Raw genomic sequence first — 15,966 nt, 5'->3', positions numbered from 1 at the left:
GAAAGCTAAGTTTTTTAGATGCAGATGAAACAATATTTGTAATGTGCTTGTGCCAAGAGAGATTAGAAGTCAGGGTAATCCCCAAAAGAGATATATTATTTTGCCTAGAAATCGGAGTGTCACCAAAGATAAGCATAGAAGCAGAAGAATCCTTGGCAGGTTTGTTAGTGACAGTAATGGCAGTGTGCTACTGCAACAGGATCTAGATAATTTGGGCAGATGGGCTAATAAGTGGCAACCGAAGTTTAACCTTGACAAATGCAAAGTACTGCATATGGGTAGCAGTAACCCAAGAGAAACTTACCAACTGTGTGGTACTACACTCGGGGAGTTGGTGAATGAAAAAGACGTGGGGGTAATTGTGCAGTCAGATATGAAGTTCTCTGAGCTGTGCAGACAGGCTGCCAGAGCTGGTCATGGAATTTTGCTAGCAGAGACAAGGTGATTATAAGGCAATATGTTTGTATAAGGCAATGGTCAGGCCACACATTGAGTACTGCATACAGGTCTGGAGGCTTCATTTTAGGAAGGATGTACAGTTGCTAGAATGAATACAGAGAAGGGCAACAAGATTGGTGAGAGGAACAAAGGGGTTCTCTTACTAGGAGAGGCCTAAATTCTGTCAGTTGCAGCATCTGGAGACTAGGCACCTGCAAGGTAATTTGATTGAGGTGTACAAGGCCTTGAATGGTTTGAACAGGCTCAGTGCTGATGGGATACTTCCACTTTCTGAGACTAAGAACCTGAGGGGGCATAGATTCAAATTGAGGAAAGACAGTTGTAGAATAGATGTGCGTAAGTTTGCCTTTAGCCAGTTTAGACAGCGGGTAGTTGATTGCTGGAACAGACTTCCATCTGTTGTTGTGAAAGTTGATAGCTTAAATAAATTTAAGGCTGAACTAGACAAACATTTGGAGTGACCGTATAGGTGAAATGGGAAAGTTTTTTTTTTTTTTTTTTTGTTTTTTGGCTGATGCTCTATGAGCTTGCTTTCTTGCATCGTATGCCTCAACTAATGCTAATATGATTGTGGTGTTTTGTAACTTGAGATCATGAAACGTTTGCAAATAAACCAATTAAACAACTTTATTATTATAGTAATAGCTATAGAGTGCAAGGAAGTCTCAGGCTTTTGATGCACTGGCTGGGGTGGGGGAACGAGTATAGGAGGGAAACAAATAATAAATTATTTGCTTCCTTCCTCACATTCAGTTGACCTTTGAATTTATTCAAACTGTCAGCTTCAACTACCTATTTCAGCAATAGCTTGCTAAAAGAAAACATCCTACAATCTAGTCTGTAATTTGAATTTATGCTCCTGATTGTACCTGTATGTTTAACATTGCTGCGTCAACCGCTAAAACCAAAATGTATAATGAACATTTTGGTTTTTAGGGGTTCAAAATGGGGTCCAAAATTTTGGACTGTATTATAAGTGAGTCCCCATTTTATTGGTAGTTAGAAAATGCCAACCTAAAGGACATAACTACAAATACAGCTACTCCCCGACTTATTTAAGGATTGCATCCTTGGAACTCTACGTAAGTTGGAATTTCCCTAAATGCTTATGCAGCACTCACAACTATGCTTGCTGAATTTGTTTGAAGAAAAAAAAAATGTTCGATGAACATGTAAATAGAATTATTTATTCAATTTTTTTATCTCATGCACGGGAAAAATTACAAAAATTTCAAAATTATAAAATTATAAAAAGGAACAGGAGATAGGCATTATGTCAGCAAGTTTTACCTTTTGTTCCCCTTTGTTACCTTTTGTTACGTTATGGTATTATGGTGAACACCATAATACCATAACGTAAAAACCCACAGAATTCTATCTATTGGTATTATCGCAAATGCAATAAGATCGAGTTTACTATCCATTTATAATAGATTGTGCTAACAGAAAATCCCGATAAACCAGAAAGTCAAATTGTTTTTATTGTTTTATGGCAGTGACTTCCAGAAATGTCTTAGAAAAATATCACAAAGGCATTCAAAATTTATTTTTATAACGGAACATGATAACGATGAAACTGTAGTGCAATTTCCATTATAAAAATTACCTTTTTAGAGAGATAAATAGCTTAGTTATATAGCGAAAATTTCAACTTCCAAGGTCTTGGAACGAATTACCAAAAAAAACACCAATGTGTTATTGGGTTCCCATTACGATACTTCCATTTATTCCTGTGAGATGCAAAATACGTTTCCATGATTTTTTTAAGTTTGTACCGGCTGGCAAAACTTAAGTAGAGTCGAATTTCTGTAAGTTGAGTATTACCTAAGCCGAGGAGTTTTTTTTTTTTTTTTTTTATTAGTTGTTGGCGCATTGGCTTTTGTGGCCATAATGCACCTCCCAAAGTTTTTGCATTTACTCTGATTGAAGCCTGAGATGGGATTCGAACCCACGACTTTTTGGTTGCCAGGCAGGCACTTTACTCACCAGCCGGGGAGTGCTGTAATGATCATTACACATGAATGAGGGGTGCCTCCGTAGCCAGGTGGGAAGGAGCAGCAGTGCGTTACACATGCTTCTTGATTAGACCGGGGTTCGAGCCCGTCACCACCAAATACGGAGGATGCGGAAAGGTCAGGGAATGACCACCGCATATTCCCGGAGCAATATGGCCTTAGTTGCTAATACTCCTAAAAACCAAAAAACAACAACAACAACATGAATGAGTGAAAATAGTTAAAAAAAACATATAGTAATCATATAAATTTTTTTGGGTGCTAGAAATAAAGATTTTGTTTAATTTTTTTGTGATTTGCTAAGAACAAAAATTCACACAACCATGTCCACACATAAAATTCAAAAATACCTGCACTCTAGAATGAAGAACTTTACAGAGAAATAAGCAACTGCAGAATAGCAAATCAGTAAATCAGATTGTCTTATAATGAGGTATTTTAACTTCCCAGATATTGACTGGAACTTGTGGGTTGGTCACTTGCACGCTAGTAAGGCTTTTGTGTTTTTATTGGATGATTGTTTTCTACAGCAGCATGTTCAAGAGGCGACCAGAGAGAGTAATACTCTTGATCTGATTATCAGCAGTGATTATATATGCATTAAGAATTTGCAGATAAACGAACCATTAGGTGGGAGTGATCACAGTTTGCTGATGTGGGATTTACTTAAAGATATAACTACCATCATAGGTAAAGGGAAGGATTTTTACTTTTATAAAGGTTACTACAGTGGTCTCAGACAGTTTTTAAATTCTATACAATGGGACCAACTGATGATGTTATCAACAGCAAATTCTGAATGGGAAGCAATCATGGAAGTAATCTTGGAAGCTACTAGGCTTTTTGTCCCAACTAAGAAATATGGTTCAAGGCTTAGGCCTAAATGGATGGCAGATGAACTAATGAGACTCGTAGCATAAAGAAAAATGCATGGGATACATATAAATTATCAGGTGGCACAGAAGACTATGATAGATATAAGCTATTCTGTAATCAAGTCACAAAGGAGGTTAGGCAAGTTCAGGCAGATTATGAGAAATCTTTGGCAAAGGATGCAAAGAAAAACAGCAAAGACTTTACTAATGTAAACTCTTGAAGGAAAGGGATGAATCAAATTGATCCACTTGATATAAACGGTTTGATTGTTAGTGATCCTGCTTAGGTAGCTGACAAACTGAATGAGTATTTTGCATTCACATGAGGAAGTCTGTAGGGAAGTGGAGGCCAGAAGCTTATCAAACTCTAGCAGAGAGCTAAATGATTTTGTAATAACTGAGAGAAAAGTGGTTGAGAAATTGTTGACGTTGAACATAGAAGGGCATCTAGGGTGGATAGGATTTAACCTGTTATATTAAAGGAGGCAGCAAGGGAAGTAAGCAAATCTTTAGCCATAATTATGAGAGTATCCTTAGATTCAGGGGAGGTACCCATGGACTGGAAATGTGTAAATGTTTCCCCAATTCACAAAGGGGGTTCAAAGGGTGACACAAATAATTATAGACGTGTTAGTTTAACTTCTGTTCTTGGGAAAACAGTGGAGTCACTGGTTAAAGAAGTGATACAGGATCACCTAGACAAGACTGCAGTGATAGTTCAGACACAGCATGGAGGGGAAGTCTTGTCTGTCAAATTTGAAATTGCTGAAATCAGCAGTTCAGTTAAGGTCCTTTCTTACTGGCCACTGCTACTATGCTGAATGATATTTCAAAATAACTCAATGACTTGAGTCGCTTTTCTGTAATGGTTGAATTGAGCCAAAAAGTAATTGAATCAGTATATACAGTAACTTCTCACATGGAAAGAGTCAGATTCTTTGCTAAAGTCCAAATAAAGAATGTCAAAATTATTTCCTATGATTTTGACAAGAAATAATTTGACAGTTAAACAAGATGGGGGCTGGTTACTCACACACTAGCAGGGCTTTTGTGGATTTATTGGATGATTGTTTTCTACATCAGCATGTTCGGGAGGCAACTAGAGGGAATAATACTCTTGATTTGATTATCAGCAGTGATTCTTCATGCATTAAGAATCTGCAGATAAATGAACCACTAGGTGGCAGTGATCACAGTGTGCTGAAGTGGGATTTACTCAAAGAGGTAACTACCATTAGGGGTAAAGGGAAGGGTTATTGCTTCTGTAAAGGCGACTACGATGGACTGAGACAGTATTTAAATTCTATACAGTGGGACCAACTGATGATGTTACCAACAGCAAATTCAAAATGGGAAGCATTCAAAGAACTTATCTTGGAAGCTACTAGGCTTTACATACCAACTAAGAAATATTGTTCAAGGTTTAGGCCAAAATGGATGTCAGATGAACTAATGAGGCATATGGCAGAGAAGAAAAATGCATGGGATACTTACAAATTAACACATGACACAGAAGCCTATGATAGATACAAGTTGATATGCAACCAAGTTACAAAGGAGGTTAGGCAGGCGAAGGCAGATTACGAGAAATCCTTGGCAAAGGATGCAAAGAAAAACAGCAAAGAGTTCTTTACTTATGTAAACTCTAGAAGGAAGGGGATGAATCAGATTGGTCCACTTGATATTGATGGGTCAACTGTTGATGATCCTGCTCAGGTAGCTAACAAACTAAATGAATATTTTGCATCGACATTCACACATGAGGAGTTATTCAGCAAGGGGAATGCCAGAGGTGTATTCAACTCTAGCAGTAAGCTACAGAATCTTGAAATAACTGGGAGTAAAGTGGAGGAGAAACTGTTGAAGATAAACACAAGAAAGGCACCCGGGGTGGATGGGATCTATCCAGTTATATTAAAGGAGGCAGCAAAGGAAGTAAGCAAACCCTTAGCCATAATTATGAGAGCTTCCTTGGACTCAGGGGAGGTACCCATAGACTAGAAATGTGCAAATGTGACCCCAATTCACAAAGGAGGATCAAAGGCTGACACAAGTAATTATAGACCTGTAAGCTTAACTTCTGTTCCAGGAAAATTAATGGAGGCACTGGTTAAAGAAGTACTGCAGGATCATTTAGACAAGACTTCAGTTATAGCTCAGACACAGCATGGTTTTGTTAAGGGGAAGTCTTGCCTGACCAACTTGATTGGATACTATGATGCAGTCACAAAAGAACTGGATGCAGGGAATAACTTTGATATTATATACTTGGATCTTAGAAAAGCTTTTGATACTGTTGCACATGGAAGACTGCTACACAAATTGAAGCAGTGTGACATTGGAGGCAAATTGCTGCTATGGATAAAGGGGTGGTTGAGGGGGAGAAGACAGAGAGTGGTAATCAATGGACACTGCTCATCGTGGACTAATGTTATTAGTGGAGTCCCTCAGGGCTCAGTGTTGGGTCCATTATTGTTTTCTGTATTTATAAATGATATTGATGATGGTATATCAAGCTTAATGTCCAAGTTTGCAGATGATACAAAGGTTGGCAGGGTTGTCAAGGACACTACTGACACTATGCTACTGCAACAAGATCTGGAAAGGTTGAGCAGATGGGCTGAGAGGTGGCAAATGAAGTTTAACATTGACAAATGTAAAGTACTACACATGGGAAACAGCAACCCCAGAGCAACGTATCAACTCTGTGGTACTACACTGACAGTGGTAGAGAATGAAAGGGACTTGGGGGTGGTTGTGCAGGCAGATATGAAGTTCTCTGAGCAGTGCAGACGGGCTGCAAGAGTAGCTCATGGAGTATTGTCAGTGATATACAGGAATTTTTCCAGCAGGGATAAGGAGGTGATTATTCCATTGTATAAGGCAATGGTCAGGCCACACCTAGAGTACTGTATACAGGTCTGGAGGCCTCATTTCAAGAAGGATGTAGAGCTGCTGGAACGAGTACAGAGAAGGGCAACAAGATTAGTGAATGGAACAAAGGGGTGCTCTTACGAAGAAAGGCTTAAGTTTTGCAAATTACAGTGTCTGGAGACTAGGCACCAGCGAGGTGATCTGATAGAGGTGTATAAAGCCTTAAATGGTTTAAGCATGCTCAATGCTGATGGGATTCTTCCTCTAGCTCAGAAAAATCACCTGAGAGGGCATAAATTCAAATCGAGGAAAGACAGATGTAGGATAGACGTGCGGAAATTTGCCTTTAGCTAGTGGGTGGTTGGTTGGTGGAACAGACTTCCATCCCTTGTGGTGGAGGTTGATAGCCTAAATAAGTTTAAGGCTCAGCTGGACAGGTATTTTGAACGAACAGAGGGGTGAAGTGGAAGTGGGTTTTTTTTTTTTTTTTTTTGGCTGATGCTGCATAAGCTTGCTTTCTTGCATCAAATGCCTCTGCTAATGCTAATGCTAAGATTTTGTCTTTACAAAACCACGCTTTTTCCTTCTGAATGTCATTTCTACATAGATGTCCCCGTATTATATTTTTAATTTACTGTTTTCATGAATTTCTCTATCACCTAAATTGAACTGATTAATCTGTCTGGCTTTGCTCATAGAATCACCTTTATTGGTTGGCAATACTTTGGTACTTCTTCAGTCCAAAGAAACCTCTCCTGTGTGTGGTGATTCCCTCAGCATACACTGTTTCATCACTTCCTTCAAAATTACTGGGTATATGGATCAACTCCATGTGCCTTACTTGCCTTTAAATCCAAAAGTTTTCCAATAAACGTTTATCTCATTTCAGTATCACTAATTACTTAGTGTTGAGCTTTACTTGCACAGTTTGCCTTCTCTGCAAAGGGTTTGTTGAATTCATCAGTAATGTTAGCTGGGTTACCTATGACTTTCCCCATGTCTGTTATATAATGGTCAAGCCTGATTTTCCCTTCTCTTCTCCACATGTGAAAATTCCTTTGCTCCCTTAGCTGGTGATTTCTCATAATCACCATTTTCCAGCCTAATCCTTAAATACCTTAAGGGACATTATGGTATTGAAGAATGCTCTATTAATTTTCTGGCTACATTGTCTGTTCTGCTATAAAAATTCAAAATGAATAAATTGAAAAAAATTTAAATTACAAGCAAACTGGAGATAAAATTTTGAAATGATTGCCTGCATTAAATTATTTTTCCATCTAAGAAGTCATTTCAAATTTCTAGTATATGCTTAAACTATACTTACTACTTATAATTGGAAGAAGAAATACATAGAATACAAAATCTTGATTCACATAAGAAAAAAATTGTATTTTGTCTGAAAATATTTACTGTGCTTATTTATTGTTTTCAGGTCATAATGCCAATCTTGTATGCAGTTGTTTCGCGAGGTACTGTAGTTCTTGCTAAATATGCTAGCTGTGCTGGAAATTTTGCTGAGGTTACAGAACAGATATTATCTAGAATATCTCCAGAACAACAGAAACTTACATACTCACATGGCAGGTAAGGAAAACAAAATAATAAAAATTTTTTGTGTTATGATATATTTTATAATGATTAACTCTTTAGCAGATGTGTGTGGGGAGAATCATTTTAACTTAATTTGTGTTTTGTACTCAGCAACTATTGTGTCCACTCAGCAGTAAATTAAGAGTTTGAAATTTTTTTTTAATAGAGTCCCATTAACTTGTCAAAGGGTCACCTCTCACTCTCTACTACAGTACAAGAACTCCTTGAATTATGTAACGGTTGCATTCCACAGCACGCTACATAAGTCGGATTTTTCGTAAGTTGGAATTTCCCACATGGTTGTGCAGCACTCGAAACTGTGCTCGCTGAATTGATTGAATCAAAAACAAAATGTTGAACGAACATGTAAATATAATTATTTATTGTATTTATTAAATTTTTTATCTCGTGCGCAGGTAAAATTACAAAAGCATGCAATTTAAAAAAATTTCAAAATTATAGAATTACAAAAAAGGAGAGGAGACAGGCATAACATTAATAAGTTTTACCTCTTGAGCATCGTTGCCGGAATCGATGTCTTCAGTTGATAAGTATGCTGAGGAGGAGGAGGAGGAGGAGGCTGAGGGCTGTGGAGATTTTGAAGGGTTCAGCTGCTCAACCTTATGAAAGAACATTAATGGATGTCTGTATGGTGGCTTTTTCTTTTCATCGTAGATTTCTTTGTAGCAAGCAAGCATATCATTCACCCCTCTCTTAACTTTTAAGAATCGTTTGCTGTCAGGATCCATCTTCTCAAACCTCACCATTGCCGATGCAATTTCACAAAATGCCATTGCCATCTCTTTGGTGATGAAGCGTCTCTGCTCCTCATTTGGTTCATCTTGAGCTTCGTCAGTATTTTCTTCTTTCCCTATCGCTGCCTGCAGGTCAATAAGTTAGATAATTCCTTCTCTTCTCTTCTTTCTCTATTAACTCCTCCACATCTTTGGCATCAACCTCCAACTGAAGTAGCTCTGCAACCTTTACAATCTTATCTGTAACCTCTTCATATGATTCATCTTTTTCAAATCCTTTGAAGCTTTTTACATGTTGTGAGCATATTTTCTTTCATGTGCCATTTAAACAACTTTTAGTAATTTCTGCCCAGGCCTTATTAATGTTTAAGATGGCGTGGTAACTGTTGTAAGATTTCCAAAGTCTCTTAACTTAAAAATTTGTCTCACCGTCTACTGCAGACAATGCTAAGCAAATGTTTTACATAAATAGTATGTTTTTAAATTTGAAATGAATATCTTTATTGTAGGCAGTGAATGGTTACCTGATTGCCTGATGCAATAATACCCATAACAGCGACAATGCTAGGGGAAATAACACCCTGATGGTTGGATGAGTGAAGTTGTGTTTGGCGGTAGAAATATGACTCTCACGTTCGAATCGAAATAATCTAGACGACTAAGATGTCCAGGAGCATTATCTAATAGAAGCAAAATCTTGAAAGGAACTTCGTTGTCTTTACAATATTTTTCAACCCCAGGAATGAAGCAGCATTTAAATCAGTCCTCAAAGAGAGATATTGTTATCCATGCTCTCTGGTTCGATCGGAAATGCACAGGTGGCTTTATTGATGCCCTTAGATGCACGAGGATTTCCAGAATGGTACACATGCAGTGGTTTTAATCTGTAATCTCCCGCTGCATTAGCCCCAAGCAAGAGCGTGGTCCTATATTTTGAGGCCTTGTAACCTGGCATTGTATTTTCCTCTTTGGCAATGTATGTTTGATCTGGCATTTTTTTCCAATACAGAGCAGTCTCATCATCATCACAGCCATTTTCAATCCACTGCAGGATGAAGGCCTCTCCAACAACTTTCCATTTCCTTCTGTTTTGAGCACTGGACATCCATTTACTACCCACATCGTGAATTTCATCTATCCATCTCCGCCTTTGTCTTCCAGGTTTTCTTCTAGCTCCTCTTGGGTACCATTCTGTTATTTTCTTAGTCCATCTGTCATAATGTCTTCGAGCTATGTGTCCTGCCCAAGACCATTTTAGTTCTTTAGTTTTGATAAGAATGTCCTTATCTGTTTGCTGCCTAATCCATGTGTTTCTCTTTTTATCTAACAGTCTGATTCCCAGTATAATTCATTCCATTCTTCGCTGTGTAGTTCTCAGCTTCTCTTCCATTCTTTTGGTGAGTGCCCAGGTTTCACTTCCATAAGTCATGGTGGGGAGTATACATTGGTTCATTATTTTACATTTCAGACAAACTGGGATATTGCTCTTCAGTATGTGACTATATTTCCTGAATGCTGTCCATCCAAAATTTATTCTCCTCTTGACTTTCAGCCATTGATTATTATTACAGCTAATAACTTGTCCCAGATATATGACTCCACCTTTTCAACTACTGCTCTTTCAATCATTATTTCCCTTTCTGTGGCATACTTGTTCATAATTACTTTTGTTTTAGCCATATTCATCTTTAGTCCAAAATCCTACTTACTGTGCATAACTGATTAAGAATTTCCTCTAATTCTTTGGGATCGTGGCTTATGACCACAATGTCATCTGCAAATCATAAATGGTTTAGGTACTCTCCGTTCACATTGGCTCCTTTCTGCAACCAGTCTAATCTTCTGAAAGCTTCCTCAAGGGCAGCAGTAAACAGCTTCGGAGATATTGTGTTTCCTTTCTCGATTTTAAATTAACTACTGTCTTTGTCTAGTCTAGTCTAGTCTAGTCTAATAAAGGAGGTAGCATTCTCATATATTTTCTTCAAAATCATAATATGTGGGGTATCTATGCCTTATCTTTCCAGTGCCCGAAACATTGTCTTATGCTGTATGGAGTCAAGTGCCTTTTCATAATCCACAAATGCCAGGCATAATGGTGTTTTATGTTCATTTGCTTTCTCCATTAGCTGTGATATTATGTGAAGGTGATCCATAGTTGAGAATCCTGTCCTAAAGCCAGCTTGCTCTTTCAGTTGATTCTCATCAACTATTTTTTCTAATCTGTTAGTAATGACCCTTGTGAACAACTTGTAGATGTGGGATAACAAGCTAATTGGTCTATAATTTCCAATTTCTGATTTATCTCCTTTGTTATGCAGCAAAACTATGATTGCATTATTCCACTGCTTAGGCGTCACACCTTTTCTAATGCACTTTGTGAAGAGCCTTGCCAGTTTTTGTGTTATGTCTCTTCCTCCCAATTTTAACAACTCTGCAGTAACTTCATCTTCCCCTGGGGCTTTCTGATTCTTCATTTTCTTCAATGCATGTTCTACCTCATCAGGAAGGATATCGGGTATGTCGTATGTGTTGCTAATTTGCAATCCATCTTCCCCACTGCTGGCATCATTCCCTCGCTCCTTTTATAATTCTCTATAGTAGTCTTCTACTATTTGAATTATGCTTTCTCTGCTGTTTATAAGTACACCATCGCTATTCTTCAGTTTCAGGATCATTTGTCTTTCTGTATTACTGCTCATGGCTGCCGATTTAAATCCTTTGTTTTCCCTTAATGCTTGTTCTACTTTTCTTCTGTTAAATCTTCTTATATCCTCTCTGAGTCTCTTTCTAATGGCTTTGCATAACTCAGTATAGAGTAAACCCCCGCTATTCGTGGGGATTACGTCCCTGAGAAATGCCGCAAATATCGAAAACGAGAATACTGAGTTATGGCTCCCATAGTAAAAAAGGGGTTCCGTTCCAAAGTATGAAATATATAAGAAAAACTAGTCTAAAATTTTGTCTATGTATGTATTATATGTACCTTCATAATATGACTATGTATATAGACAGTAAATAGTGAAATGCAAGCATGGCATCGAAATAAAAATAAGAAACAATTTAATATTAAATGTAATATTTATTAGAAATTTCAAACCAGCACCTTTGCTAGCTAAAAAACTTATCCCGCCAGTGTTGTCACCAGTTTCGCTAAAGTGTTGATAAAGGAGTTTTGCCTTTTCACGAATGATGAGTGAACTTAATGGAATTTTATTTTGAGTTCGGTCTTCTATCCACAGATTTAAAGCCTTTTCCATTTTTTCTAATTTAACATCATGAGTTACAGAGCAAATTTTTGAAGCAATTAGCGTGTTTTCACGGACACTACGTAGGATACCATTGACTCATTGATTTTATAATGTTTTGCCACTGAGGAGACACTTTCACCATTAGAAATTTTGTCTAATAACTCAATTTTATTCGCTAATGTCATCACCTTCTTTGATATTTTCACATTTCACATACCCTTGTTATTCGTAGCCATATTTTTGTACGAGTTAGAAAGAACTTGTCCAAATAAAGTCACTTTCTTCTGTTAACACACTCGAAAAAGTCTGTTTTACACTGCAAAATGGTAGATTTATCACTTTTGTAAGCATATCAATTTATAAATTGACAAATTTATTCAATTTATAAGCATATAAATTAAAAACAAACGACGAAACCTTCCATGGCAAGCACATAACACATACTGAACAAGGTTTGTTTGTTATTTGGTTTTTAGGAGCATTAGCAACTAAGGCCATATTGCTCCAGGAATGTGCGGTGGTCATTCCCTTGACCTTTCCGCATCGTCCGTATTTGGTGGTGACGGGCTCGAACGCGGTCTAATCAAGAAGCGTGTGCTATGCACTGCTGCTTCTTCCCACCTGGCTACGGAGGCGCCACTGAACAAGGATTAGCGAGAAACATCCACGCTCGCAATTTTGTCACCCCTCTCCCCCCACCCACCGAGCGCTGTTTTGACCGGGAAAGATAATTTTAGCCACGCCCATGTTTTTTTATGGCGGAAAATGTTCACGGTGCTTTAAAATTCACATATTTTAAGGTTTCATTTTATATTAAATCAGTGACCGCAAATACAGATACTGCGAATAGCGGGGGTTTGCTGTATTCAATTTTCTCCTTGTCAATGTTTATCTTTCTCTTCATTTTTCGCCTTCGGTTCATCATAACAAGTGTTTCTTGACTAATTTTTTCTTCTTTGGATTTATTTTTCCCTATCGGTTTCTTGGGCTTTATCACTTTCAGAAAGTTGTAATATTCCTTGTTGATATCTTGATCTTGAGCAGTCTGCAGAAGCTCAAACTTGTTCTTAAGTTCCAGTACATACTGCTTTTTCTCCTCTTCTGTTATCTCAAAGTCCTTTGTATTATTTACTTGAGTCAGTTTTTTCCTTTCCTACATCTATATCAAATGTACATCTTACCATTCTGTGATCACTTCCAACAGTTACCTTATTCAGGATGGTAACATCATTCACAATATATCTTCTGTTAGGGAGGATGAAGTTGATTTCATTAGTTGTTAATCCATTTGGACTCTTCCATGTCCACTTTCTGTTCGTCCTTTTCTTGAAAAAAGTGTTCATTACTGACAATCCTTGAGATTCTGTAAATTCCACAAGTCTTTCGCCTCTTTCATTTCTTTCACCAATTCCACATTTCCTATAGTTCCCCTTTCTGTGCTGTTTTGTCTTTTTCCAACCTTAGCATTGAAGTCCCCCATAATGATAGTGTAATGAGTTTTCTGCTCATCTAGAAGACTCAATTTCGGTGTACATTTCTTCAGCCTCTTCATCATCATGGCTCGATGTTGGTGTATAAATCATTATAACCTTTAGCTTGTACCTTTTAGAAATCTTGAGTATTAGTCTTGGTGATGTACTTTTGAATTCCAAAATGTTGTTTTTTAAATCTTTATGGACCAGAAATCCAACACCACCTTCACTTCTTTCACTGTTTCCATTGGTGTACAGCAGATTTCCACTTGATAAACTTATAAGTGATTCATTTCTTCTTCTTGTTTCAGCCAAACTGATGATATTCCAATTGCCGTAAGAGGGGGAGTGAAATCCGCTGGGGACTGAGGGCCATTTGTTTTGTCGTGCTGTCATATGCTGGAGGGTTTGGTCTTTTCCTCTTCACACTGACCAGCGTCTTGAAGAGAACCACTCTACACATTCGTTGCCACCTAAGTGACGTAACAGGGCTTACCATCGAGAAGGTGTGCATGAGTGGATTTTAGGGAGGCAGATCAACCGGACTTCTCCTAAATCTTCTGTAATAGAAAGATATTGGATCCATCAGTGTTTTATATTGAGTGTCTGATAACACACAGGATACCTGTTCCCCTCTAAGCCCCCAGAGCAGTCTAGTCAACGTTAAAAATTTGCAGCGTTGAATAGCCGCCTTCATCGATAATTTTTTTCCAACACATCACAAAATTTCTCTGCAGCTGCAGAATCGGCATTGGTGACTTCACCACATACTTTAACGTTGTGGAAACCAGCATGATGCTTGAACCTGTTAAACCACCCGTTCCTTGCCATGAACATGGGTTGGGGTTCACCGTACTTATCCTTAATATCTTTATAAATACTTGTTGATTTTGCTTGAATGGTCATTAGACTCACAGGCACTTGCTTCTAAATCTGATTTTCAATCCATATTATTAATAGCTGTTACATCTGCGATATAGCACCTGAACGCTGTTTTGTGATCATTGTTGATCATAAATTCGTTGATCCTTTAACATGTTCTTTTACATGCGCACTGTCCTTTAAAATAGTATTCACTGTTGAAGCAGCAAGATCTAATTCCCGTGCAGTAGGAATAGATGACAGACTTTGAACTGCTTTGTACTTCTTAATTATTTTCATTTTCTAAATAAATTTTGTTTCGTTTCCTGGCACTACCACCACGAACAACGAAAAGTGCAAGTGCACTTTTCGTTGTTTGCTTTCCCTTTGTCATTGTGAGTTGTGTTGTTGTTGTCATTTGGAGAATTAGCAACTAAGGCCATATTGCTCCGGGAAATATGCGGTGGTCATTCCCCGACCTTTCCGCATCCTCCGTATTTGGTGGTGACGGGCTCGAACCCCTTCATCATAATACGTAAATAGGAATGAAGAGATGTTTCAGAAAAATTTGTTTTTTATATGATCGAAGATTTCAGTGAAGGGGGGGGAACACATTTCACCATTATAGCGTAAAAATCCACATAATTGCAGTTATCAGTATTATCGCAAATGCAATAAGATCCAGTTTACTACCCGTTTATAATTAGATGCATGAACAGAAAAGCCCAATAAACCGGAAAGTGCAAATTGTTTTTATTGTTTTTTGGTCATGGCCTCTAGAAATGTGCTTTAGAAAAATATGACAAAGGTGTTCAAAACTGATTTTTATAATAGGAACATAAGATAACGATGAAAGGGTAATGCAATTCCCGTTATAAATATGACCTTTTAGAGAGATAAATAGCTTAGTAATATAGCGAAATTTTCAACTTCCAAGGACTTGGAACGAATTACAAAAAAAACAAACAAACAATGTATTATTGAGTTCACGTTGTGATATTTTCACGATACTTCCATTTATTCCTACGGGATGTAAAATATGTTTTCACGATTTTTTTTAAATTTGCACCGGCTAGCAAAAACTTACGTAATGTCCAATCTCCATAAGTCAGAGAGTTCCTGTATTAACATCACATCATAAGAATGAAATGAATGATGTGAGCAGTCTTTCCCCCCCCCCCCCCCCCCCCATTGTTTCCTTTGATATAAATGGCTACAGTTGAGTATGGCTCCATGATCCATAGGTTGTATGAGTGCTATGGTAATGGAAGGTAAGAAAAGGCACCTGATATTGTCATCATTACTTGACAAAATATAAAATTTCATCAGAAGGTAGTGCAGGGACATTATCAAAACAATAAAAATATCTTAATGTTTTGTTTTGCATTTAATTTTTTAGTTTGAATGATTTTGCTCCTTTTTCTGGGCATAACCCTACCTTTTGACTTTTTTTGGCATAAGGATGTCACACATTTAGCTTCTCTTTCACTATCAGCATTACTTTCCTTCTAAACAGCTGCTTACTTTGCTTAAATCACAATTCCTACCTGCTCTGGAATATTGTTCCTACATCCTGTTTATATATCCCAGAGTCTCTCTCTCTTAGTTGTTTTTAGTGAAGGGCATACATGGGAATTAAGATTTTAAGAATAATAAACTAGTTAATATTGGGAAAATTATCCTTTTATTGGTTCTAAGTAAATAGATTAAATTACTTATAAAAGTATCCCAGTAACTCAGCAATCTTGCACAACATTTGAATGTTTTAAACTAACTTTGGGATCCACTTGCAAGGCATAAAAAGTAAGAAAAAA

General features: G+C 37.5%; 1 protein-coding gene across 1 annotated transcript in view; it reads left to right on the top strand.

Moving 5' to 3' along the window:
- Vamp7 (Vesicle-associated membrane protein 7) overlaps window positions 1-15,966 on the top strand; it is a 91,117-nt gene that overhangs the window by 25,057 nt on the left and 50,094 nt on the right. Inside the window, exon 2 of the mRNA XM_090382293.1 lies at window positions 7,659-7,810. Coding sequence (XP_090238419.1) covers window positions 7,665-7,810 — 146 coding nt within the window. The 5' untranslated portion in view covers window positions 7,659-7,664. The remainder of the gene's footprint in view (window positions 1-7,658; window positions 7,811-15,966) is intronic.

This window comes from Mastigoproctus giganteus, chromosome 10 (genome assembly GCF_048544385.1).
Source record: "Mastigoproctus giganteus isolate SK-2022 chromosome 10, ASM4854438v1, whole genome shotgun sequence".
Lineage (NCBI taxonomy): Eukaryota > Metazoa > Arthropoda > Arachnida > Uropygi > Thelyphonidae > Mastigoproctus > Mastigoproctus giganteus.
Note: the sequence above shows the minus strand (reverse complement) of the source record. Positions and strands in the feature narration are given on the sequence as shown.